Source organism: Tachysurus vachellii, chromosome 17 (assembly GCF_030014155.1).
Source record: "Tachysurus vachellii isolate PV-2020 chromosome 17, HZAU_Pvac_v1, whole genome shotgun sequence".
Lineage (NCBI taxonomy): Eukaryota > Metazoa > Chordata > Actinopteri > Siluriformes > Bagridae > Tachysurus > Tachysurus vachellii.
The window spans coordinates 6,314,450-6,341,643 of NC_083476.1; the positions used below are offsets into that span (position 1 = coordinate 6,314,450).

At 36.6% G+C, this 27,194-nt stretch overlaps 1 protein-coding gene across 7 annotated transcripts in view; it reads right to left on the minus strand.

Moving 5' to 3' along the window:
* The window catches only part of LOC132859745 (transcription factor 4-like), a 132,802-nt gene extending 106,062 nt beyond the window's left edge, over positions 1-26,740 (minus strand). For 5 of the 7 annotated variants that reach the window (XM_060890641.1, XM_060890646.1, XM_060890642.1 and 2 more), the window contains exons 1-3: positions 25,018-25,122; positions 24,731-24,769; positions 23,701-23,773 (exon numbers count right to left, since the gene is read on the minus strand). In XM_060890641.1, coding sequence (XP_060746624.1) covers positions 23,701-23,773; positions 24,731-24,769; positions 25,018-25,122 — 217 coding nt within the window. Of the gene's footprint in view, positions 1-23,700; positions 23,774-24,730; positions 24,770-25,017; positions 25,123-25,651; positions 25,795-26,382 lie in introns of those variants that run through there. The other 2 variants (XM_060890643.1, XM_060890644.1) reach the window with 2 other exon arrangements.
* Between the last annotated feature and the right edge of the window lie 454 nt (positions 26,741-27,194).

The following is a 27,194-nucleotide window of genomic DNA, read 5'->3' on the forward strand; positions in this document are numbered from 1 at the left end:
TTAGGGCAATCCATGGATAGAACGCTAGCTTATTCTTTGAGATTTTCAAGCGTATTTGCTACTCTTGGCATTGAATTTTATAGTGTGAGTCACTTGTAGGAAAAACAGAGCCGAGAGACAGCCAATGACCGTACAAGAGAAAAATGATTTTTTTTTTTGCTATAATCAATCCTTCATTCACATTTTTCTATTGCTTCTCTTATTTCCTGTTTCTGTGGTGAATAAACAGTGCAGATCCAAATGACAGACAGCTCTTAAGTTTGTTTTCATGAGAAAGTGGGATTTGGGTATCAGACAAGTTTGTGTAGCGTCCACTATTTATACTCCTGTTTTTGCAAATCCCTTATCATGTTGTGGTTCATGATTTGTGAGAGAGAAGCAGTGTTTGTTTTCTTCCGATATTTAAAATGTTAAGCTCAAGCCCAATATAATATTGTTCTAACTGGTTATATTTATTGCACTTCAAAATGGCCTTACCATAATTAAAATCGATCATACTAATAAATCTACCTCAAACTGAAAAATGCATAGAGGTACAAACACATGAAAATTGGATTGAAAGACAGAAAGTCATGCCTAATTAGAAAATAACAGGGAGCCCAAGAGCATGAACAAGAGATGGACACATGGAAAGATGCAGAAGTGTTTTGTGTGGCGGATCCTTGTCAGTTTAGTTTAATAAAACTAAAAGTTGAAACATAACATTTTTCACACGTACACTCACCAGGGGCTGAAAGAAAGTCATAAAAAGAAAGCGATTTAAAATAAATATTTAAATATTTACTGCATTCTGAGTGTGAAGATTGTTAAGGATGCTAAGGCTAGTTAGCAAACACCATGACTCCCTTTATTTTAGAAAAGCCAAGCTGATTAGGTAGCAGCAATGCTCTCCGAACATGTTTAATTAACAATTCAATTTAATTATTTCCCTCTGGATATAAACATTGTTCAACTGGGATAATGTGGAGCAAGTTGTTTCCTATCTTTTCAGAAAGCATTTTCCAAGCTCGAGTCTCCATGGGAACAAACTAGTTTCAATCGAGAAAGTTCAGGAGTTGTTGGCTGCAAGAGCAGTTAGTGCGTTAACCGCAGATCGCACAGTACTTTAGGCAAACTTTCTGCATCTCAATGCCAAACTCCAAATGCCAAACTCACTTGTTAAGATCACTAATCACTTTGGACGTGTAAATAAGCTTTGAGATTTGTAACATCTGTTATTAATTATAGTGCCAAAAACAAAACAAACAAAACAAAACGTCTTTCAACATTTTCACGTTCTACTTAAACTTTTAATCCTCAAATCCATGGAGGTCACCCAGACTTCATGGGATTTAAATACTCTGCTTCTCTTTTATTGTGCCTCTCTCACCCTTACTGTAAGTCTTAACATAACAATGGAATATAAATAACAATAAAGTTCTACCCATTCCATAGCTTGCTGCAGTCCATTTCTGAGCAAAGTCTTCTCTTTTGCTTTATCCTTTCATCCATCTGTACAGCCATCTATCAGGAATATTTTGTTTTTGCAGTACCAACTAGGCTTGTGCTATATAATGATCTTATCATCCCTACATAGTATTACACTTTACACATATTATTGCCCCGATATCCAATGAGGTTTATTAATTAAATTATATTAACAGAATGCCAATCATTGAAGAGTTAAATCTTAGTGCCGGTCTCAAGCCCGGACAAAATGGGAGAGTTGCGTCAGGAAGGGCATCCGGCGTAAAACCTGTGCCAAATCTAATATGTGGACAATGTGATCTTCTGTGGTAACCCCATACAGGGAGCAGCCGAAAGAAGAAAGAAAATAAAAATCTGAATGACAACCATTACACTATTCAGTAGGAGTTTGTCCCTCAAAAATATGGCAAAAGAGCAAACACATGAGATAATCGATTTGTGAATCTGGGATGATTTGCTCAGGTGTTTTGAACTCTATAATATTAAATATATATAATATAATATTAAATGACACCACCTGAAAGCCCTACCCCTTTATCCTTTGTATGTGCTCTCAACTTGAATGGATACTCTTGTGTATACAATGAGAAAAAGGAGAATGCTTTGATTTTGGTAATGTGAAATAAAATCAGTCAGTGTATATTTGACTTTATTAAAAGGAGAAAAGAATACACTTCGCACCCACTTTCAAATAGCTGGGATATGGGAAGAAATTAATTCCAGAAGGCTGTAATGTAACGTGTGGCAATAATAAAAAGGTTTCTACAACAGCAGAAGTCCAAATGAGGTGTACAGGTGCTCCGAATAAAGTAGATGGTATGTGTATTATGCCCCCTCTACTATCGTTAAACCTGCAATAGCTGAAATGTTTGTTTTCCTGTCTTATTTCAAATGTTTTTAAAATGTAAAATTATGAGCAGTGAAAAAAAATCACACAAGCCTATTACCAAAAGTACCAGCTGTAAAATTGGAGTAGAGTTCTGAAGTCAACATAAGTTTTGTGTGTAAGATGTTTCTGAAGCTATAAGATGTAACTACCAGTGTGTATTAAAGCAGTGGTTCTCAATTCCAGTCCTGGGGCTTCCATTATCATTGCATTTTTGTTATTTACTTGCTCTACGACACCTGACTGTAATCATCAGCTAATTATCTAGCCATTTATGAACTAATTCATTCTGAGGAGTAAACACTAACATATGCAGAGTATTTGAGCACATTAAGTGTGTAAATAACTTTCTTTCTTCATAGGTTTCAGCACTTTGTTGCTGCCTGAGCAACCCCAGCAATGATTCGATAGCTATGAAGGTACCTGTAACAAATGGCTTAAGACAGGACTTAGCAGACGTTGGCAAGAAACCGATATGCGCTGACGGCTGCTAACCTCAACGGCCCGTTAGGCTAGTCTGAATAAAGTGGCACTGGGGAAAAAGGTAATAAATATTCTGTGACTTCTCCAGTTGCATCTCATCATAAATAAAATACATCTTGAGTCAGAACAATAACTTTTGTAAATAAAGATATAAAAATAAAGATTGCATATTTATGAACACACCAATTCCTCAGAATTTCATCATAATTTAGTCGGGATAGATTTAAATCTCTAAAATGTACTCAGAGAGAATGTTCCAGGTTTTTTTTTTGTTTAAGTCATGTTCAAAAAGTTGTGTGTTTGTGTTATGGTTTAGGGTTAACGAGTACTTAAAACGTTTAAGGGTTAATGATCTAATTTTACACAACAACATGATGAGTCATTTAAAGGCGAATTGTGTTCATCATATCACCATGTCAGAGGGATGCAGGAAGACAACAAACTCTGTCTGAAAACAATGGTAAGCAAATTTCTGTTTTTGACAATGGAAGCATTCCCTATTTCCTATATACCGCACTTCCTGTTTCCTGTTTTGGCGATTCAGGGAATTTCCATGTGTAAATCGTGCCTCCTCAAGGTCTAAGAAAGAAAACCCTTTCCATGCTGCAAAGGTAAAAGACTGTGTTCATGAAAATCCTTCAGAAAAAGAAGATCACTAGAAGATTTAGACTTAGACTGCCTTTATCTAACCTTGAAAGTGGAAAGTCAGAACTCAGAATTGTTTGATTAAGCTACAAAGAGCATTCAAGCTACAAAATGTGGAATCACTCGTCTTCTGTGGAAAAAAAAACATAAAAATTAATACATAAACATAAAATAAACAATAAAATTAATCAGATGACTTTCAAAGAGCTACATTGTCGCACAGAGGCACATTATCACCAACCATCAGCCCTCTGTTTCAATCTCATGTTATGTTTGTTAATCCAAGCTAATCATTTTATGGCTAATTGATTATTAGAAAGCCCTTTTGCAAATTTGCTAGCATAGCTGATGTTGGACTGATTAATGGAGCAATAAAAGAGGCCACCTTTAATTTAGAAGAATCTGGAGTATTTTGAGTTGTGGGTTTGTTTACCGACTCAAATTGGCCAAAAAGAAAGAACTTTTGTTTCTTTTCATGGTAAGAATTTATCTTACCTTGCTGTGAACTATTCTTTTCATAGGACAGCACAAACTAATTCTAACCAGAACAGAAAAAGGAGAAGGAGGTCCTGGTGCACAACTGGAAAACAAGGAAATTTCCAAGTAATCCCAAACTTTTGAACAGTAGTGTATATATCCAGCCATAAACTGTGAACTGTATAGCCACTGTTACAGATTAACAAGCTAATATGTCTGTATGTTGACTGATCTAAAGCAACCACTACTATATACAACATGATTTACTTTAAAGAGAAGAATGCTACTTTTTGTGCTGAAAACTTAAGGAGTTCTGCATTGGTGTTTTTCTTTGGTTCCACCTAGTCGTAGGTTCCACCTGAGTTTGAAGCCACGAGTTTTAATCAAAAGCAGCATATTACGGCTTAACTAACCTTTTTTTTGCCAAATATGTAGTCAAATTCTATTTAACTCAGGTGTAAGCAAACACAAAATTCAATATACAGTTTTGACATGGTGGTGTCTTGATACAACATACTATTGATACAAGAAAAATAAGCATTGGTAAATTTCCATTAGCATAGGTTAAAGCATCCAAGATTATCTGTCCATCCAATTTCTCAACCACTTTTCGTCCTTAGTGTTGCAGGGGCTTAGGTCCCAGAGGCCAGAGGGCACAATACAGGGGACCCCCTGAACAGGGTGCCAACCCATTGTAGGGCACAAACACACACACTCACAAACCCATTCACCTACTACTATTAGAGATTCCAATCAGCCTACAATACATGTTCATTCATTCATTCATTCATCTTCTACCGCTTATCCGAACAACCTCGGGTCACGGGGAGCCTGTGCCTATCTCAGGCATCATCGGGCATCAAGGCAGGATACACCCTGGACGGAGTGCCAACCCATCGCAGGGCACACACACACTCTCATTCACTCACACAATCACACACTAGGGACAATTTTCCAGAGATGCCAATCAACCTACCATGCATGTCTTTGGACCGGGGGAGGAAACCGGAGTACCCGGAGGAAACCCCCGAGGCACGGGGAGAACATGCAAACTCCACACACACAAGGTGGAGGCGGGAATCAAACCCCGACCCTGGAGGTGTGAGGCGAACGTGCTAACCACTAAGCCACCGTGCCCCCCTACAATACATGTTTTGGGGGAAAAAAGAAGAAATAAATGGAGTACCCAGAGGAAACCCTTGAAGCACAGGCTGTATATTTCTGTGGTGTTAGCACTGGTACATTGTCCACAAATTTGACAGATTAAAAACACTGTAATGTTACGGTCACTGGCCATAAGGGTCATAACTTCAGGAAAGCCAAAATTGTGTTTTTCCTTTTTAAATCCCTTGCAACTTTTCCTGATTCACAATAAAGAAAGTTACTTTTTCAGATGCTGGAGTATAACAAATGACCTACATTATTATGCAGCCCACTTAATGTATAGTTTGAACTGAGAGTCTCATGTTGAACAATGTGGTAAAGTATTATGTACTTCTGTACATAATTTATTCCTTGAGCAAGTACTTTCCGGTGTATTTTGAAGTGGGATAACTTCCTTTCTACATTTCCATTTAAGAAACATCTCCAAAACAGCATATAAATATTATGTTATACAAACACCATCCATACTTGATGTTAAGAAAATAGTGCATGATTTTATTCACTTTTATATTAAGCTACTGAGATGTGTTGGTTAGCTTAACTATAGAGAAATGATAGAGAAACTGTTTAGAATGATGCATATTACTCCAATTCTAGTTCTGACTTACAAATCTTACCTACAGCATTTACCGTTAATCCTAAGAAATGACCCACTGAATATTAGGAACTTACTTATTTAGATTAGACTATTCATATGTATTAGACATGAAAAGCAAAGAGGTAAACAGAGACCAGCAAAAAAAAACCTGGTGAGCTAGAAGAAATTTCATGTGATTCATCTGTACATTCAAATAATTCTCTAGATATTTAACTTTCAGAAATAAGGACTGTCATTTGTCTAGTTTGTTTACTCATTATTTGGAGCTAAAATGCCATCTTTTGTAATATAGAACTATGTGAATTTTGCACACAGCGAGTCTCTTTCATGGAAAATGCAGGGTAAATTTAGGTATAACACCTGCAAAGGAAGGTTAGGAGAGGATCAACTATTTCCTCTGGAAGGGAGAAGTGAAAATCACCTCTCTCTCTCTCTCTCTCTCTCTCTCTCTCTCTCTCTCTCTCTCTCTCTCTCTCTCATGTACACACACACACACACAATAGTAGGCCATAAACCCTTGTACACCATGTAGCCATTCTCCCTGAGTATATAGTTTCTCTCACTTACCCACAAACTTAATGTAAAGAATGAGGGCAATTCAGATATTGTATGTGAAGTATAGAAATAATAAAGAACAAACGATGGGATAATAAGTTAATATGTCTGTATGTTGACTGATCTAAAGCAAATGATCTAAAACACATTGGGATAACAAGTCTTAAGTCTGTTGACTTGTTGGCATGTTCACGGTTTGATAGCTGGAACCAGATAAAGGACATACACTCACAATTTTTGGACTCATCCAATAAGACAAACAACAGATAACATGTGCTCACACACAAAGATATGGGGCTACGTGTAATGAACTCAAAGCCCTGCCCAGAATCAATGGCTACAAACACTCACTTTCAGTCATTTCTGATATGAGTAGAAAAGTGCACATGCCAGGTAAACTATATGGTCAAATGTTTTCAGACACCTAATCATCAGAGCCAGATCTGGTTCTTCCCCAAACTGTTTTTAGACACATTATAGTCTGATTCCTGTCAACATAAAATATACATGCTTAACTCACACGGTTACGTCATGTCAGTATGAGAAATGTGGGACTGGAAATAATAAAAGAACATATGGAAACTTCCCCACTCGGATGCACAATAGAAAAAAATCCATGACAATAAAGTTGCACAGTAACTAAGCTGTGATGTATATATTGCAATGTTGTGACGTGTAAGCTGTGTGACTACTGAGGATATATATCACCAATGAGAAATCAACACTACAATAGAGTGGGTGAATTTTATATATACATATATAAATATTGTGTTGTGTTGGAATATTATATCTCCCTCTTTCTTATATATATTTCAACATTTAAAAAGCAGGTTACAGCAAACATAAAGCTAAAGCCCACAGCATTAGGCAATAGGCTGCTTACAAGTCTTATTTTGGCCATCAAAAAAGGAAATGATATTCATTTATGGTTTGGTGTAGGTGTGATTTTTGGCAGAAACCAGTGCTTTTTTTAAACTCTATTTTCAATTTGAGAAATAAAAAAAGAAACCGTTTCTGTTTTTATAAGAAGTATACGGATGCAGAGAATGTAAAATATATATTAAAATGCTGTACTTTATTTTAGCATGATTAGCTTTTTATTTATACATAGACAGTGCTTGAATCAGGGTAGCTTTTAATCTGCCTCTTCAAAGTACAAGGAATATGTTCCTTTGCTCACATTATACTGATACTGTTCCACCAATAGTTCAAATTTGTACCCATATTTACCTGAAAATGATGATGGAGACCAAAATTCTTGCATAACTAAGGACTAACAAAACAACATTCAAAATGTTAGATCGAAAAGTCTCTAGTTCACTTTTTCCTTGCTTCTTCTCCTTTCCACTCAGCTGTAAGTAACTATAAGCAGAGCTGAAAGTAATGCCTCTGCATGCTTTTCTCACAAATAATTTAGCAGCACAGGACTAAAATATGCAGAAGAAAATCACCAACCATCTTTGTCAAAAGAGCAACATGTATCTGTCAGTCTACACTTAAAACTGCATGTGCCTATGTGCTTATGTATGCGGAAGAGGGTAGACAATGCTTTCCTCAGAGTGTGTTTAGCTGCCCTGTAGGCTGAGCAGTAGTTTAAAAGTTGCCGCAGCCTGTCTACATTTCACATGTACATGTCAATCAAGAACTTTGTGTTGTGTTTTGGTTTATTTTGTACATAATTCTAGCCACACATTGTGTTCACAGAATGCAGCAAAATCATTTAAAACTTCTGTCTGTGCTTGATCCATTACTAATTCTCCCTTCCAGCTAAGCTACAGCGATCGATGGCACATGGCACTGCAATGTACAGAATAAGTGTCGGGTTTAATCAAATAGACTAAAATAAGCTTTACTCTCTTTTTATTTAATTGGCTGACCACAATATACCATTTATGGTCATGAATTTTAAATATGATCGTTTGTAACATTGAGAAAAATATTGTTAGAGGTTCGGGTCCTTAAAGTTCACATGGGTAATAATGAGTTTTAAATAAAACAGACAAGAATACAGTCTGCCAACCATTTCTCAGTGCTAGATGTGGACAAGGATCTAAGTGCTGACGATCACCTTGACACTGTGCTAGTTCTCATTCCTTTCACCATTCACCTACTCACCTTTATCACACATAAAACTACACAAGATGAGCGTCTAAACATGGTAAAATGATGCTGAGCTAGCAGGAAAGAGGGCTCAGTCTCTGTGGGTGATGTAAAAGGGGAGAATAATTAGATAGCTAATTCTGATTGGTACATTGGTAGATGTCCTTCCCAGCTAGAATTGTCCAAATGAAACATTTAAAAACTTAAAAAAGCATACATCTTTATTCCAACATTATTTTACAAGCCATATGTGATTTAAAGATGAAGTGGTTCCTTCCAACCATCCAAACTTATGTAGAAATGGACTGAATAAATGATGGAATGAACAAGTGAAAGAATGGTCATAAGCCCTGTATAGATTTTTCACCTGAAACTCATTGACTCTGAAATGAGACACCTTCTCATCACCCTATTCCTGGTTTTAGGAGGAAAAGAGTGTGAACGCGATAACAAGTTAGCAATCAGCGTGGGTGACAAAACACTCATTCGCCATGGGAGACTCACCGCAACCCCACACACACACACACACACACACACACACACACACAAGTACAGGGTTTCTGTTGTTCTCTAAGCAGATGAGCAAAAGAAGGGAGGGGTGAATGAGAACATAAAGTTCTTAAGCCAGCCATACCTCACAGGAAGGGTTAATAGTGAAGCAAACAGGCTCCAGAGACACACTCTCCCTCTCTCTCTCTCTCTCTCTCTCTCTCATTTCAGCTTAAATTGTATCAAATGTCTCTCACTAACTACATTATAAAGCAATCATAGCTTAATGGCTGTCTGAATCCATTATCAACATTCATCTAACCTTTAAATATTTAAAGATAATACCTATTTAATTAGGAGAAATATAATGGACGAGCACACAGTGTGCATTAGCACATATTTAGCAGAGCTCACTCTCTCTCACACAGACACACACACACACACACACACCTCACTGTCACTCTCCTCCAAATGTATTCTCCTTCTGAAGCAACACCTTTTGTTAGATATAACAGATTAGATATTTAGATATAATTGTTATACTTTTGTATATTTAGTTGACATTATTTTAAGATGCTATGTTGCCGTTACTATTAACACCTAATATTCAGTTGTATTTTTTTTTAAACAACATGAAAAAACAAGTATATCTGACAAGGAAGCTTTGAAAAGCTTTGAGCAAAATATTTATTTGAGCCATTGCTGGAGATATGATTGGTGGAAACTTGACAGAAAATTAGTGTGAACAATAAATAATAAGAACTTATGTAGAGTTACTAATTTATTAGTATTGTGCCCCATTTGTTACTGTATTGTGCTTTCACTCAGTAAGAAGGGGCTTTATTTCAGAATATCATATTAATGGAAATTACACCACAGCATGGTTGAATCCTCAAATCTGATTGGTCAGCTTGGCTAGATGGTGTAGATTGTTTTTCTACTACAGCACTGTTCAGAAAGTAAATCCAACTGTAACATGAATATAGGTATATATTAATGTGCTCATTCCACAAAATGTGCAGTTTATAGTTATATATAATGTTGTAGAAAGTACACATATACAATTTACAGTAATAGGGATTATCTTGTATCATGTACTTTCTACAACATTATATATAACTATAAACTGCACACAAGTGTTGCTCGTTAATAAATTATACCTTGTGATCGTTGATAAATAAGCAGTGTAAGACTCCAGAACATGGTGTTATATGAAAATTCACTTTAGGAAAACTGCATTACTTTAGCATGGAATATTTTTGTATAACAGTAAGTCTGACATTTGTTATTTTATAGTAAATCTTTTTATTGTTTTCATTGTTTTATTTCTCAAAACAAAATTAACAATTTTCAATCTCATATACTCCAATATACATGTAAACATATATTTATATATAAAAATAAAAAACACTGGATAAAAGATTTGGCCCATTGATGTTCAGCAGCCTTGACATTATATCACAAGGCCTTGACAAACTTGCTGTTAAGAAGAGGAGCAGATTTGAGCCTTAAAAGATGTTAAGTCATTCTGTCCACCCTGCTCTCTCCATCTCTCTCTCTTTTATTATAGATCAAAAACATTTATGGCAGGTGACTATGACAATGAGTCTGTTACATCTGTCTGAGGTCAAAGGTCTCATGGCACATACATTTTTCACCTTGGTCTTTAGCTGTGTTTCTTTGTAAATTGTGAGAGAAACTGAAAGTACAGGTTAAAATATGAACTATTTCTCTGCCCCTGCTTTCCTCTGTGTCCATCATTCCATCTCTGTTTCCCTCACTCTCTCTTTCACTCTCTCCTCATTTCTGTTAGCATGTGGAAAGCGGCAGGCTTTGTGACACGCCGCCCATCATCGGTTTCACACATGGAAGCAAAACATATGCTGGAGTGTAATCTTCTTTCTCAGCCAAGAGCCAAGAAAAAGGATCATTAAGAAACACGAGTGTGCGTCACAACTTCTATAAACGCCACCAAACTCTCCTCAAGGAATGGAGACACACACATATGGGGGGCATGAAGTGAGGGCTTGACCATACTGAATGTGTGTGAGCAAGAGAGAAAGATGGAGAGTGGAGGGGGAGAGAGAGAAAGAGAGAGAGAGAAGGAGAGAGAGAGAGAATAAAAGCCAATGAGAGATTTACTTTTTAATGGTCTTGTAAACATGATGACAGATGAATAGGTCATCAGAATATTGAGTTTGGGCACACATGATATAACGAGAAAAATACTACATTAATTACTTTAACCCTCTTGAACACGATCACATCGTTATTACCATCCTTATGTGAGGTTAAAGATGACCAACCATATTCAGTAGCTTAAGATAGTTGGAATGGCATTTATGTATGTGTGTGAGTGTGTCTATGTGTGTGTGCGTGTGTGTGTGTGTTCATTAAAGCCTAAAGATGAAACTGAAGAAGAGAGAAGTGTGAAAGCAGAATTTTCTAAATAAAGAGCAACTATTCAGAATTGTACTACTAAGAAAAATATACTGTACTACTAAGAATTTTTCATAAGTTGCCCTACCACAAGAAACATGAAAAAATATGTGGGACTCCTACACCTTTCAAGTCTGGGCCTTATATTAAGCAGTAACAACCTTAGGAAAGATTGCGAACATGTCTGAACTTGAGAGGTACACACACACACACACACACACACACGCACACACGCACGCACGCACGCACGCGCACACACACACAAGCAGCCAGGAAGTCCCAATTGAACTTCAGAGCAAGAACTAGGGTCACAACAAAGAAACACGCTTAGTGATACAAGTAGAATAAAGAGAAATTCGTAAGACAATCAGTCTAAAGCGTGTATCATTTTTCACAGATGCATAAAGTTGTCTTTGATAACGTTTCTTTTCAATGTGTTATAAATAAAAAAGGAGCAACAGGAGATACCACTTAACCAACAGGTCAACAATAAGAGATAGAAAATAAGCTGTATATAGCTGCCAATCACTCTTTTCATCCACTCTTAAAAAGACATTATAGACAAAAGAAAAAACAAAAGGATTTACTCAAATTCAATTCATCATATGAAACTTTCCTCACTCTTTTGCTCCTTCCAGAAAGCATCAAAACAAAGCATATGTGAGAAAGCAATTGTTTTTATAAACAGGTAAACATTTTGTTGTATGCTAATGTGCTGCAGCAGTTTACCTTGGTGAAAACAATTTGCTTGAAATATTTTCTTAAAGTGGTGATACGTTTAATTCGCACTTCCCTGTCAAATGTGTTAAAGACACTCCAGTGTCTCTTGCTCTCTTATTTGTAATTGTTGTTATTCTTTATTCATTTTCCCCCAAGAATATTTCTGGCTTTATAACAGAAGCCGTATAGTAACAAAAATACCGGTAGATGATAATCATATAATTGTTTTTTTTAACAGCCTAAAAATGTGTGATGTATCTTGTTTACATAGTGTAATATATACAGTAACAGGCAAACAAGCAAACCATTTGAATTTATTTGCTCTTTTTACTGATGAGTTTTAACTGTATAACTCAACCAGCAATCATTCTCTATAATAAGGATTTAACTCACAATGATATGTAAACAAACTGCAAACCAATCACTATAGTGTGCAAATTAAAAAAACACAATACACTATTTAGCAAAATACTTTGTCTTCTTTTATGAACAAGAGCAGCAACTCCTTTGTTTGCAGATATTCCTACAATATTGAAATGTTTCACATCCAGAAACTGGCGTTCGCTGCCAACTCGATTGTTGGTAAAAAAAAAAAAGAAAGATGACACCTTATTACAAAGTGTCCAGTGAATTGTGCAACTGATCTGCCGTTCAGAAGGTATGTGAATTCAAACAAGAAAACAAGAAAAATGCCATTATTTTCCATACGCCATATCTACATTCCAAATATATTCATATATTTTCCATGTTTAATCTTCATTAGGTCACTATACTTTTCAGTTAAATTACATTAGTTGGCTTTTTTTTAGTTAATTGGACTTCAGGTAAGCACAAATTATGCACAAAAAAGGGCTATTAAGGGTGTATAAACTGTAAACTCTTCTATAGCCATATTCAAATATACAGCATGCTCATGAAACTCTATTTTATGCTGCAATAGGATGTCAGCCTAAAAGATACATAACATTGGCAAAGAGAACCAGAGAAGTGTGACATCATAACAACCAGCGCAGGCTTCACTACCTTAGACTTCAACAGATCTCTAAAAGCAAAACTACTGAACATATCACTGCGATCCAACTGCACTGGATGGCTGGATTTTATTCAGTATGAGTTTCACTTTCATTATTTCCCATAAGTGGATAATGTGAATATAGTGATGGTCAAAAGAGCGCTATATTTTTTTAGAAAACGTTACTTTGTTTGAATGAGATCGAGCTCTGTCTCTGTAAGAAAGTGGATTGGCTGAGAATGACCAATCAGAGATGTGGGAACATGCATCTTATTCCTGCCCCCGGAGTCTTAAAACCCTGCTCCGCAGCACAGTGTAGCTCCTGTGAGAGAGGTAAAGCAAATGTGGACGCACATGTCAGTGCTGAGTGCGCGCAGAACGGAAATACGCTTGCGCTATGGTGCTTCTCTGCATGCTTGATTCACTGCTTCTCGCTCAGGAATAGCTTTGTTCTCACAGTTCTCTGCTAATGAGCATGTTCCCTAAAACTGTTCTGCACACTCAGGTCGGCTGTCCTTGCGCTTTCTATTCATGATGCTTTTTAAATGCTGTAGTTCAGTACAAAAGTATAAAAGAAAGCCATCCTTTTTTTATTCATATTGCCTACAATGCACAAACATCACAACAATACATTATGGAGAGAGCTGTGATTGTGTGTTGAGCAAAGATTCTCAGAGTAATTAAACACACACACACACCTGCATGTGTCCAGACGCCCAGGCAAACTCTGCACCTGTTACCATGGATACGGAGAAAGGACAAGATAGGGAATTCCACAACACCCTGACGTGAGGGATACAGACCATGGTGAGAAAGAAAACGAGGGCAGAGAAGGGAAAAGAAAAAAGGAGGAGGAATGCAGGATGATGTGGGCATCCTGGAGAGAGTGCCAGAGCTCATCATTGAAAGAGGGTTAGAAAAACAGAAGGCAAAGAGGACAAGAAAATAAGAGAAAATTATTTGGGAACAACAGAGTAAAAGCAAGAAGCAAGCAGTTTTATTCTCTCTGTGTCTTTTTGATCATGTTTACCACAACTCTTTGTGTGTGTGTGTGTGTGTGTGTGTGTGTGTGTGTGTGAGTGTTTCTGTGTTTAAGTGTGATATAAAGAGAGAGAAAGAGAGAAAGAGCGAGAGCAACATGAAACCTGCTTCAAAAATAAGGTGTTCAATGTATGTAAATAATTCAAGTATTTAAATTAATCCATTGATATTAATATTTAATTAAAAAATTGTGTTCAACCACATAATAAACCTCTATGTGTGCGTGTGTGTGTGTGTCTGAGTGTCAGATCTGTCACAACCAATGAAAGTGCACTGAATGTTTACACTAAGCAGATCCTTTCTGCTTTTCCCATTATGACTCCCCCATCCTTCCATTGCCAGACAGAGAGAGAGAGAGAGATGGAGGGAGAGAGACAGATGGAGGGAGGGAGGGAAAGAGTATGTGAGAGTAGGAGCTCTGTGTGCACAAAATAACAGGCCATGTTTTATTTCCCTGCTCTGAACACCTGCAAAACTTTCAGAAAGAGAGGGAAAAAACAGAGGGAGGAAAAAGAGAGAGAGAGGGAGGGGGGAAAAACGAGTGAACGCAGAGGCCAGACAAAAGCCTTTCATGTGAGAGCCCTTCTCCTTTCCGTATCTGGTTACATTCCTCTCCCTCTCTCTCTCTCTCTCTCTCTCTCTCTCTCACACACACACACACAGAGCCCTTCCTTCTCCCTCTTACAAACACACTCTTCCACTCTCCTTCCATCTTACTCAATTTTTTTCTACCTTTCTCTCAATTCTCTCTTTTTAAGTCATAATTTATAACCCTCTTTTAAATGTAGGTGTGAAATTTAGTTTTAGTTTTATTAAACCACCCCAGTTAAATCAGAGTTCTGATGGTTTATGCTTGTTTTTATGTTCAGAAATGGAATAATTTGATTATATTGATAAAGTTTTATTGAGATTAAATTTAATTAGAAATACTGTAACAAAACTATAAACTACTTCAATGACCATAATAAACCATCTAAATATGAGTACATATAATAATAAATCCAGTCTTAAATAACAAAAGTTAGTCATAGATCCCCAAAAAGTTCTTTAGTTTGTGCCTCTGGAAGCACCCTATTAATGCAGATCAGTATAACCCAAGAGTTTCCTTTTTAGAATAGATTCCATGTAGAACCTGCTTAGAAAACTAGAACCATTACCCATCACACACCTAAGTGTTGGTAAATCTGTTTAATTAAAGCTGTATTATTATTAGATCTCTGCTAAGGTTGCATCAATCATACACTATTACTGTAGCACTGGTGTGTGTATTTTCATCTGCATGTAGGATGAAAGTATATGTACCTTGCTAGCTAGTATTATTTAGCTAGCTAATTATGTTAGTCAGCTCACTACTCGCTAACATGGCTAATCTGATTTTTTTTTTAATGGTTGTTCAGTGATTCAGAGTAAACAAATGCCACATTCAAAGTGTGCCCAGAAGTGAGGAATCTTGGAATCATTTCCTAATGAGATGCTGCTGTAGACTAAAATACTTTACGACTAAAATACTGTCTAACGAGAAATTACGTCTGAGCTTGGAATTTATTTCGCCCAAACAAGTTGCAATTTACATGTCCTAATCAAGTTCAAGTTGTGGGGCTGATGGGAATGTTGATGTAAACAAACAAACCAATTGCAGCTATAAGCGTAGCCAGAGGCGAGGTGCTGATCAAACGTTTTCCTCGACTTTAGAATGTGAAATCAGAATCGTGACAATATTTTCAATGTTAATGGAATTGTGGGACTTTCAGAAAGAATGCACTTGTAATATCATGGATTTTTTTCCATATAGCTTAGCTGTAGTAATAATATATGATGCACTACATCTAGCTATACCACTAAGTAAAAGAATAAGTAAGTGACTACAGCAGCTTGTTTCTATCAGTTCGGGCAACAATGAATGATTTTTGAAGCAAAGATCTCTCCACCAAACCACCCAAATTGAAATCCCAACAGTTTGCTTCAATCTGTATCCTCTGTATCCTGGCACCAAGGTCACACAGCCCAGCCTCCCAGCTTATTATATTCACCTTCAAGAGACAATTCAGACTCACACGCAAGCTCTCATATTTAAAAATACAACAAAAGCTACACAAACACATAAACATACACAGCCATTTACTTGCATGTTTATGAAATACATGTTCAAAAGCACATGGACAACTACACATACAAATGAAAGTTACACACACACACAGACACACACAGCATATAACTAGAATTTTTTAACCCTTTTTCTGTATAACCATACCGCTCATTTCTCAAACACAGACCTTGCACATGTGTACACAAGCACACACTTATTCACAGCATCTATGCTGCAGTCCTTAAAAGAATGGAATGTATGGGGAGATCCATGTGGCATCACACACACACACACACACACACACACACACACACACACACCGCCAGATGTTCAGCTGCCAATAAGGAGTGCAGAGAATAGAAACCTCTTTTCAATTTACAGTCACTCACACACGCCACAAACTCACCCTGCAGAAGGGTTTAATATAAACCTTTTTGTTCACTATGGTGCTAGCCAAACACAAACTGTTCAATGAATCTAAAATATTTTTTTCAACCCTTTTAATCCCAAAACTAGTGCCAGTATCTTCAAATAATTTAAACACTTAAATATCCATTAAATTACAAAGACAGACACTAATCATCCATGAACAGGAAAAGAATAGGTATTTTTGTCTTACAGGCCGATCAATTTGACCACAGAATACCTTAACCCCCCCCACTTCACCAGAGGAAATTACATCATTAAAATAGGAGATGAGCCTTATCACCCACTTAAAACACATCCATCCACATGCAATCCCATAAAGCTCCAGCTGTCAGGAGATCCACAGCGGAATCAAGAATCAATGACATCTTGCTTTAGAAATGATGCAGTGTTTGGTCTCGTTCCACAAATCCATGGTATCCATACTGTGTGAAAGTGCAGAACAATCATTTTCTAAACATTCACTATAATGAACTGCAGTGCAGAAAAATGCAGTTATATTTTTATATAATCCAAGTTTATATTGAAATGTCTGATGTAGAATGGTAAATGGGAATGACTACATGTTAAGAGCATAAAAAGACATATTGGTTATACTGATATAGTGACCGGGTTTATAAGCTGAGTGTAAAAGCTCACTTCATACAACTGTAAGTGCAGTCCACACTAGCACACCAACGACCTGATCCTATATAGCATGGACCAGCAGTTTATATTTTTACAAATGTGCATCAAGCAAAAGTTTAAAAAAAAAAAAAAAGGGAGCGTTATGTAATGAGCATTACTTAATAATTAATAATGAACTGCTATTAGAAACAAATGTGTCCTTTACACCATTCACAACTGTTGAATCTGATCGTGTTTGATAAAGCTGATTTAGTAGAAAATGCAGTAAGCAGATGTTGCTGGACTGAACACCTAAGTAGGCGAATAAATTGAGTGACTGAATAACTTGCTGACATTTTAATTAAATCCAAACCTAAGCACTTTCACCATTTTGGATTAAGGTGAAATTACAGGACTAGTTTTCAAATAAAGTGAGTGTAAAATGCTTCTGTGATCAAGTCAAACACAAAGTAGCACTCAAATGTGTAACTACGAATAATCACAAACACACATACACACACTAACATTAACTGCTGTCATGGCTTAGTTATGGCAGTCATTGCCGCTTTGCACTTGACGGTCTCTAAACAAGTCAGCCACTTTAATTAAAAGTTCCTGTTTTTCCGAAGTGTGCCGCTCACCTACGGAGCTTAATTACCAGCCGGGCTGACACTCGCGCGTCTTTATTTTCAGACGACTAATTATACTTTTTTTATGATACCCTTCACCTCCTGAGCAGCTTCGAGCAGGCGAGCAGGTGTGAGAGTGGGAAAAAAAGGAAAAAAAAGTGGCACATTCTTTTCAGCTCATGGAGGGAAGAAGTTCCCAACGCCACCAAATGTGCTATTACTATGACAGCACATTTCAGGTGCTCGTGAGAAATGAAGGAGACGAGCAGAACTGAACAATCCATCATGGGAAAAAAGTCAACTTGGACAGGATGAGAAATTAGCTATAATCGACATTTGCTTCTGAATGGCAGGGTGTAATAACTACAATTGATACATAGCATTACACACACACACACAAACACGCACATCTCTATACAGCTCTCAAGATTAAATCCCAACAATGACACAATTCATAATCAGAAGATGACTGGGAATTACATACTGTACAGGTGACAAATTAACAGAAAATCCTGAGAAGTGTGTTACTAAGATGCAGGAAGTTTCCACAAGTCTCTGAACTGTACTGAAGTGATGGCGCACCATTCTTTTAAAATATATGGTGTTTGATGTTGATTAGAAGTGCTGTCTGTCGGTCTGAAATCCATCATAGGTGTTCAACTGGGAGATCTAAAATCTAGGCCTTCCTGCCCCCAAAATGATCTTGAAATTCTATAAAGTATATAAAATATTAGAAACTTCTAGTCTTAACTCATGGACAATGACACTTACTGAGCAGGATAGAAGTCACTTTAGTGTCTTTGGTTGAAATAAGGGGAGAAATTATTGCTATTTTGTGCTGGTACGTAAAATGTGTAGAAAAAACAAAATGGCAGAAATCTCTTAAATGAAAAAAAAAAAAGAATTGTTCTTTTCTTTGCAGCCTGCAGATGATAGCTTCACCACAGAGTTTAAAGCTAACAGTACATTTACAGCATTTGGCAGACACTCTTATCCAGAGAAACTTACATTTTATCTAATTTTTTATACAACTGAGCAATTGAAGGTGAAGGGCCTTGATCAGGGGCCCAGCAGTGGCATATTGGTGGATGAGGGATTCGAACTCACAACCTTCCAATTGGCAGTCCAACACCATAACTATTAATGTTCTTCAGTTGAGAGCAAAAAAAGCCATTTTCTCAGGCAAATAGGCAAATGCTTATGTGTAAGCAGCGGTCCAGACATTATTGAAAACTCCTCACTTCACTCATTAAAGATCTGGCAACCTCTGGTATGGCGACATCATAAGATAATTTCAACAATCTGAATGTGTCGACTACACACTTGTGTAGCGAATACAAAAAACCTTCCCTGTGTATATATAAGCAAATGTAAATAAAATAAACAATTTAAGTTTATTTTCTACTTTTAATCAAGGACAATTACAGGTCGCATGCCAAAGTAAACACGAATGGCTTGCTTTTGATTATTCACCTGAATTATGCCTAAACATTCAAATGCCAAGAAATACAAATGTATGCGGAGGGGCATCTATATAAGTTGAAATGTTACAAAAATGCTGGAATGAACTCTAAACATAATCTTAAATGCTTTTGCATCTTATTGTATTGTATTGTATTCTACTGTATGTAAAAAAAACACAGACTGACAACAGATTTTGTTCTTGTATTGTAATAAAGAAATATTCTATTATTAATAAACAATCTACACTAATTATTTACATATACATAAATTCTTTGTGATTGAATATTAGTTGGCAATTCAGCAATTTTCACTGATGTAAAGCATCACATAAACTAAACACTGTGAAGTCATGTTTTGTCTTCAACCCTTTAGATCATCTCTTATACAAATATTTTTATACTCTTGTTTCAGGTCATGCTAACAGTCTGAGGTGGCCTTATCAAACCTCAACAGAGATTAACACCCCCGCCACACACACATACACACAAACACAGGCTGCATAGAAGTAAGCTGTAGGCCACAACAATGTCAACAGACCCAGAATCCCAGCACACACAAGGAAGTGATGTAACCTTGGGGAGTGGGACACAGGGAGCTCAACTGAACAATTTTTTTTCTCAGTAGAAACACTTTCAAAAACAAAAAAACAGACTGCATTGTATGACAGGTCCTTATTTTAACTGGGCTACAGATTCGTCACATTTTTTTTTGCTTATGTTGATCAGCTGTGAGAAAATACACCTACTTTGCACACAAAATTGGTGTTATTTCTTTCAATTCTTCTTCAAGTGCAAACTGAGCATTACAAAGGCCTGCATGCTTTTTCAAGGTTTGTGGCACAGAATGTTTATGGCTTTTCACTGTATAAACCACTACAACCACCACACAACAGTTATACTTACTCAACCACATCAAGCTATACAAAATCTGTCTTCTTCGGAGCATCACTCCTTCTCGATTGTTTTAACAACAGAGATACTTGTTGCCAGAGGTGGCATTGTTTTGTTGAACTACTTATTATGATTTAGGGTTGTATCAAGGCTACTTACAGGTTTTTGCATATGAAAATACATAATGTTAATTACTTGCACTACAACAATACTTAAATTTCGTTTTTCAAAATGTTTAATCAGATCAAACATAATCAGCCAGAGCCTGAAGAGCTTTAAGTAAACTTGGATCATGGTGTTAAGTATGCTGACCTGAGGCCAGCTTTCTACATTCTGCAGTGCTACTGATGGAGACTGAGCTTCAATAAACAAATTTCATAATTTCATAAAATCCTAATTGTTTTTAAAGCATTTTTCAGGTTATGAGAGTTGTCTTGTGAGTTTTGTCACAACAGTAGTCACAGAAATTATTACGATTCTAGGTTTACTGCTGTAATAAGTGTGTTGTAATAATGTCTATACAAGATTATATATTATATACAAGACAGACACAAGATTCTTAATGAAATGGGAATTCCATTTTGCTTAGAACTGAGCTTAAAATTCTTGTAGCACTATAGTTGCTGCAGTTTGCTAGTACATGCTTGTAAATGACTGGCTTGTCTTTAGATTAAATTATAGTTTCATTAGCATATTTGTTCAACAGGTATTAGACAAATGATTAGCCAAAACAAAACATATTTATTATAAAACTTTAATTGTATTGGTTGTAAAGTGTGTGTCCTCTGAAACTCAGAAGGAAATCAGCAACACTAATGGCTGGTTAAATAATTAGTCATGGTAATGTTTCTGATCTGCCTTTAGCAACTCATAAGCCACATGTGGGTGAAAGTCGGTCTTGACAAATGTGCTCTACTTGTACTGCATGCAGACTCACTTGCCCATTCATTCCTTTCATACATTTAGTCATCATCTGCTTAGGACAAATTTATTCCTTCCCACTACATGTGGGAGTTTGGGTCATTTTAAAATTCACCCACAGCTGTGCAATGTTTGTTTCTCCCCTTTCTGTTCTGTACACTCACTGAGATTCACTCATCTTCATGTGTATGTGTGTGTGTATGTGGTAAAACTCTATGGTCTCTAGGCTCTAATCAATGGTCACAACAAATAGTGCCACTCCATTTTACGAAATAATCATCAGAGTTCAAGTTCTGCAAAATTGGTGCCATCCTTGAATCATATTGAGAATCAAACGTTTTAATACAATGTTCTGTACAGCCGTATGATCTTACAAAAAATTGTTTAGTATAGTTTCATAAAACTGATCCAAGAATCATTAGAATGTTGGAGCAAACGAAATCAAAAATATAAACATTTTTAGAGGTGTATTTATGAAAAATAGTGCATAAGATCATCTTTACACTGTAATAATAATATTATTATTATTTATAATAATAATAATAATAATAATAATAATAATAATAATAAATGGGTTTTCTTTCCTACTTTAAAGCTGGCAGCAAGGCTTGTGGAAGTAGTTCCTATTCACAGTCACTGGCACTGAAAAACAATTCTATCATGGCTCTTGGCTTTGAGTAGCTGGCACAAATGTCCATTTTTACATGTAGAGCATCTCCTTGCCAAGATATTTTTACCCTCAATAACCAAAGAAGCCTGATGAGAAATAATGAGAATAATCTCAAACAAAAGCCCTGAAATGATAGCTATTATTACTGGGGTAATTATTAGCATTAGATTGTAAATAACGCTAATACTATCACTATTACTGGTTAACTTGCCGATTAATTCTCTTATCCTACGAACAATTAAAGCATGGATCTCTCCCACTCGCCGTCTCTCTCTATCTCCTTTTTTGTCATCTTTCTGCTTCCCAAGAGGAAGACAAAGAGATGTTTTGAGGCACAGGATAGTGGGAGGAGAAGAAACATGAAGTATTAAGTGTCTGGTTCTTTCCCACTGTATACCCAAGCATTCCCTGTAGTTCTCAAGGTTTTTATCTTCATCTTTAACTTGTTTCCATCTTTATCATCATCTATCCATCTTAAGTACATCAAACATTGTGCAAGTTATTACTAAAAGCCAAACGCAGTCTTCATCACCATGAACTGAGACAAAACTGAGAGTGTGCCAAGTAAGGCCCTAATCTGCCTGTGCTCTAAACACTTGGGGAAATGAGCAAGGTTGGCAATGAGCTGATCTTTCTCTCTTTCTATCTCTCTTTCTCTCTCCCACTCACTCTCTTTCTCCAGTCTATCATGCTGGATACAAAGAATCACCCACTAGCAAAACGGTTTAAGCGTTTAGACCTGTCTGAGATCCTTACTAAACAATATAAATGTATAAAAGTTATAAAGTTATACATTATAAAGTTATAATATCATAATGGTATTTATTTGCTTTTTGCATTATACAGTATTTCTATTCTTTTATAATAGGGGTAGATTTGCACTTTTATGAAACATTTCCACGTATTTCCGTGCCAACTGCAAGTTGCATGGCAACAGGGGTAGTTGGAGTCCAGAGCCAGCAGCACCCCCACCTCCCCACAAGACACTCACACACAGCGACACAATTCATGGGGAAAAACACAGGGATACAGAGGGAGTTAGAGGGGGAAATGCAAATTACCAAAACCCTAAATAACCAGTCTGGGAAAAAGAAAAAGGGGTTTTTAAAAAAAAAAAAAAAAAAAATGCTGACCATCCAGTGCAGACTCAACAGTCGCTTAGATCCTCTCTGAGAAGACAAACTCCGGACCGGAGCTGGTGTGACTTAAAATAACTAATTTAGCGATGACTGTCTGGAAACATAATACCGATTTAGCTTTTATTCAAAACATCACGTTGTGTTTTGCTTCCTGGGTCGAGGCGGGAATTAGTCCAGGGTCAAGGTCACTTCTTTCTTCCTTCCTTTTTTTTGGCAAGCCATCAACATTTGTTTAAAAAAAAAAAAAACTACTACTATGTAAGCGATGAATAAACACTGCTAAAAACAGTCTGTGTTAGTATAAGAGCAAAGTTGAAGTATGGATAACAGAAAAAAAATTAAAACAAAAAAAAAAAAAAAAAAAAAAAAAAAAATTCTCATTCATTCATTTCATAGAATGAAATTTCAGATTGCTGACATTTTAATTTCATTAAAAGAGTCTGACATGGACATGTTACACCTGCTGTAATCTGCACGCGTGCACACACACATACACACACACACAATCATCTGAAGATCCAAAGTGGCACCAGGCCCAATCATTTTTATGCATTTAGACAGCAAGCACACTGCTATCTTATCGATATGAACCTCAGCAGCCATGTTCTTATGACACCAACACATCAAGATATAATTACAAATAATAAAAGTCTGATATGACATCAGCCTCATACTAAAGAGCAAACACACTTCAAAAGAGCAACACAAATGGACATTTCAAACCCACAAAACACACATACACACACACGCCCTGGTGTGAAACAGTGACATGAATGAGATTACAATAACATACTTGAGCCGGAGAAGTGCCCACTTCCCAGTGAGGTCGGTCCATTTTTCCCACTGCTAACCGGAGGAGAAAACATCTAAAAAAACAGGATTAGGATAACATGTTACAAATAAATGAGAGAAAACAAATTAGCTGTAAACAGTAGCTGAAATAGTAATTATCTAAATGTTTTTAATATAATTAGACAGTTAATGATAAAGATAATGCTACATATATATTAAGATAAAACTGATTAAGTAAATTCACAAGTAAATTCAATTGCTCCCCCATGGCAGCGTGTAAAGTGCAATGTGCAGCACATTTACTGAGAATGCAGCACATGTAGGAGGAATTATGTTTACCGATACCAATTATTGTTTTTTTTTTTTTATTAATTTTATTTCCTGCAACTCTAAAGCATCCTGTCTTATCTACCCTTTATTGTTTCCCATATATGCATCATACAGTGTGTGTAAGATGGCTTTTTATAATATCTGTAGTGTCTATAAAGTTGAACAATGTACTGGATTAGTATAACAACCATAATGAGGGTATTTCCCTGCTAAGAGGATGCAAACTATTAATAGACATTTAGTTTATCAAATGATGCTGGTGACACTACAAATACTAAATTCCTGCTAAATTCCCAGCGCTAAAATAACTTTTACAGTGTTGAGAAAAGTCTCCGAGTGCTGAATTAACCAGAATCTTCTATTTATACTTTCCATTATATTAAAGGACTATAGTGTTTATATAAATCCATTTGGAATCAATAAATCACTGATTTTAATTTAGTGTTGAGTTAATTCATCCCGGTAGGTGTTAACACAACACTAAGCCTTTTACTGTACCCTAAAGAAAAGGTTTGATTTGCCTAATCTGACACTACAATATGGTACAGCACAATGCTAAGGATTTCGCATCTAAGCAAATAGAGACCTGTCACTTCTAGTACATTATTATGTCCACAAAAACGTTACAAACCTAAAACACATTTTACAAATCAGTGAAAGAATATAAGCATGAAAAAATGTGTAAAAGTGGGATGCACTACCATTGATGTTGGGAACGTTTTCAAATCGCTGTTTCGCATCTATAAGACACCAAAATGCCTAAATGAAATATCACATCTCTCTACACAAAAACACTTCATGATCAAAATGACAAATGCTGATACTTTCTCCAAATTTTAACACTCTAGACTACATTCAGTGCATATTTACAAAAACCCTTAATTCAGCATGGGCACCATGAAATACCATTGTACATGAAAAAACAAAAACAAAACAGAACACATTATGTTTGGCTTTAAAAATGTAGGTTGGGATGCAGATTCCTTACCGCGCTGAAGTCTAGTAAGTCGCTGAGTTCTTTGTCCGTCCCTAAAGCTGCCATCCTCTGCTGATGATGTTGCATTTTGGCAAAATCACACAAACCTGAAAACATGGGAAAACACACACACACACACACACATACATATGCACGCACACACACACATCAGATTAGATAAAGAGGAGGAATGAAGGGGAGCTAATAATCAGATGTTTCAGATTTTAAAAAAATAAAATAAATGCACATTAAAATAATGAAGAAAAAAATAAATCTAAACAAACCAACAGCATGAATACACGCTGTGCACTGAAGAAAAATGACCTGAGGACAAAATGACAAATTGATCTCGTTTAAGAAGTATGTAAGCAAGGCCAGCGATCTAAAAGACAGTATTTGGTTCAAACCAAAAGAAAGAGACTGAAGAGATCTCCCTTTATTTAATTCCTTTCGTTTGTCTGTGTATTGCAGGAGTAACGACTCATTAGCACGGCTGAGATCACAAACCCTACACTAATAAATCTACAGAAGTCCGTTTGATGTTAGTTGCTGTAAAAGGATCAGCTGTTGAAAGAGGGGGAAAAAAATGAAAGAAAGACAACATAAAAGAAGATAAAAGCATATTAGGATTATGCATGTTACTTACAAATAGTCGAAATTTCCTAAAGACAGCTCGATGGCTAATGCGGTGCGTTAATAGTATAAGAAATCGAACCAAAATGCGGCGGTGTGGAAGCATTTTAAAGCCAAATGAAATGATAATATTTGAAAAGAAAACATATTGTGTATATTGTCAGTGCTTCGGAAACAAACGCATGGCGACGAGGCGTCCAGCTTTAGCGCGCGTCCACACACACACACACACACATACACACACACTAAGGGTTCTGTCAAAACTTGATGTCTCAAGGTGTTTAACTACAGCACCCGTTTTACAGAGGATTTCATTTGTTTTGTTTTTTTACTTCTTACACGCATTCCGGATCTGCACGTGGAGCCTTACGCGCGCGCATTTAAATTCAAATTTTAAATTATAACGGCAGCTTTAACGGTAATAACGGTATAAAAGCTCAACGTTAAAGTTTGGTGTATCGAGTTACACTTGCCTGGCAAAGTGTTTTAAACTTTTAACCACGGTGAAGTGTGTATACACGTCAAGTGTATCAAATACACGGTATAAAGGGAATGGGCGAAGGGATGGTGTATAAGAAATAAAGCAAACAATCAATAAAAATTAGTTCTGCGTTAAAGAATCGATATGTGAATCAAACCTGTATAAGAGGATGCGGAGAGTCGGTTACAAAACATAACACCGAGCGCATAAACACACAAGCAAAACAAACACAGTGATGTTAGATTTCTTCTCCAACCGATTACCTTCTGTAGAAATGTTTATCCACAAGGAGAAAAAGCCGACGTTTTTGGAGTGTTGTGGTAAATTCTCGGTGCCTTTAGACCAAAACGGAGCACTTTTCCCCGTCACTAGCCTGTCACTCAAGTCAACTTGCTAGCTAGCAACGTGCTAGCTGTCCGACAACGGCGTTTATATAAAAAAGCTACATTTGCTTCAGAAACCGCCGCGTAGTCTCCGTTAACGAGCAGCATAAAGCAAAACGCAGGTTATCGTCGGTTGTAGTGGGAAGTTTTACAACACATTTCTGTGGTGTCTCATTTGCTGTGAATAGTCCAGTCTCATAACTCATATCTTTCCTTAACCTTGGGCACAGTTCCAGTTCCTGACTCCCTCTCTACTGATGGGCGATTCGTCGGCGATTCATTCATTTTGAACGACTCTTTTAAGTGAATCGAAAGAATCGGCTCTCGAGAACAAGCGAGTCGAAAGTCGTTTAATCTTAAAACCGAGCTCAAAATGATAGCTTTTCTATTCGGCACCGCGTGTAATATGCGTTTCTAAACATTTTACTCTTTATTATTACTTTATTTGACATCTTCACTCGCTGTCATCGTGCAGAGAACGCATTTATTTCCTTACAGGGCCATCGGTCGTTGCAAACAAATGGCATAAACGCTCGTGCGCGTTAAAAAATATGTTAAAACTTTGCTGATAACGTCACAGAACTCAATGCACTCATTTCTTTGTGGTGCCCGAAATTTCTATGAGAATTTGAGTAAAATGCATGCATATGAATGTTGGTATTTCTTAATCTGTTATGCATTTAAAAATGCAT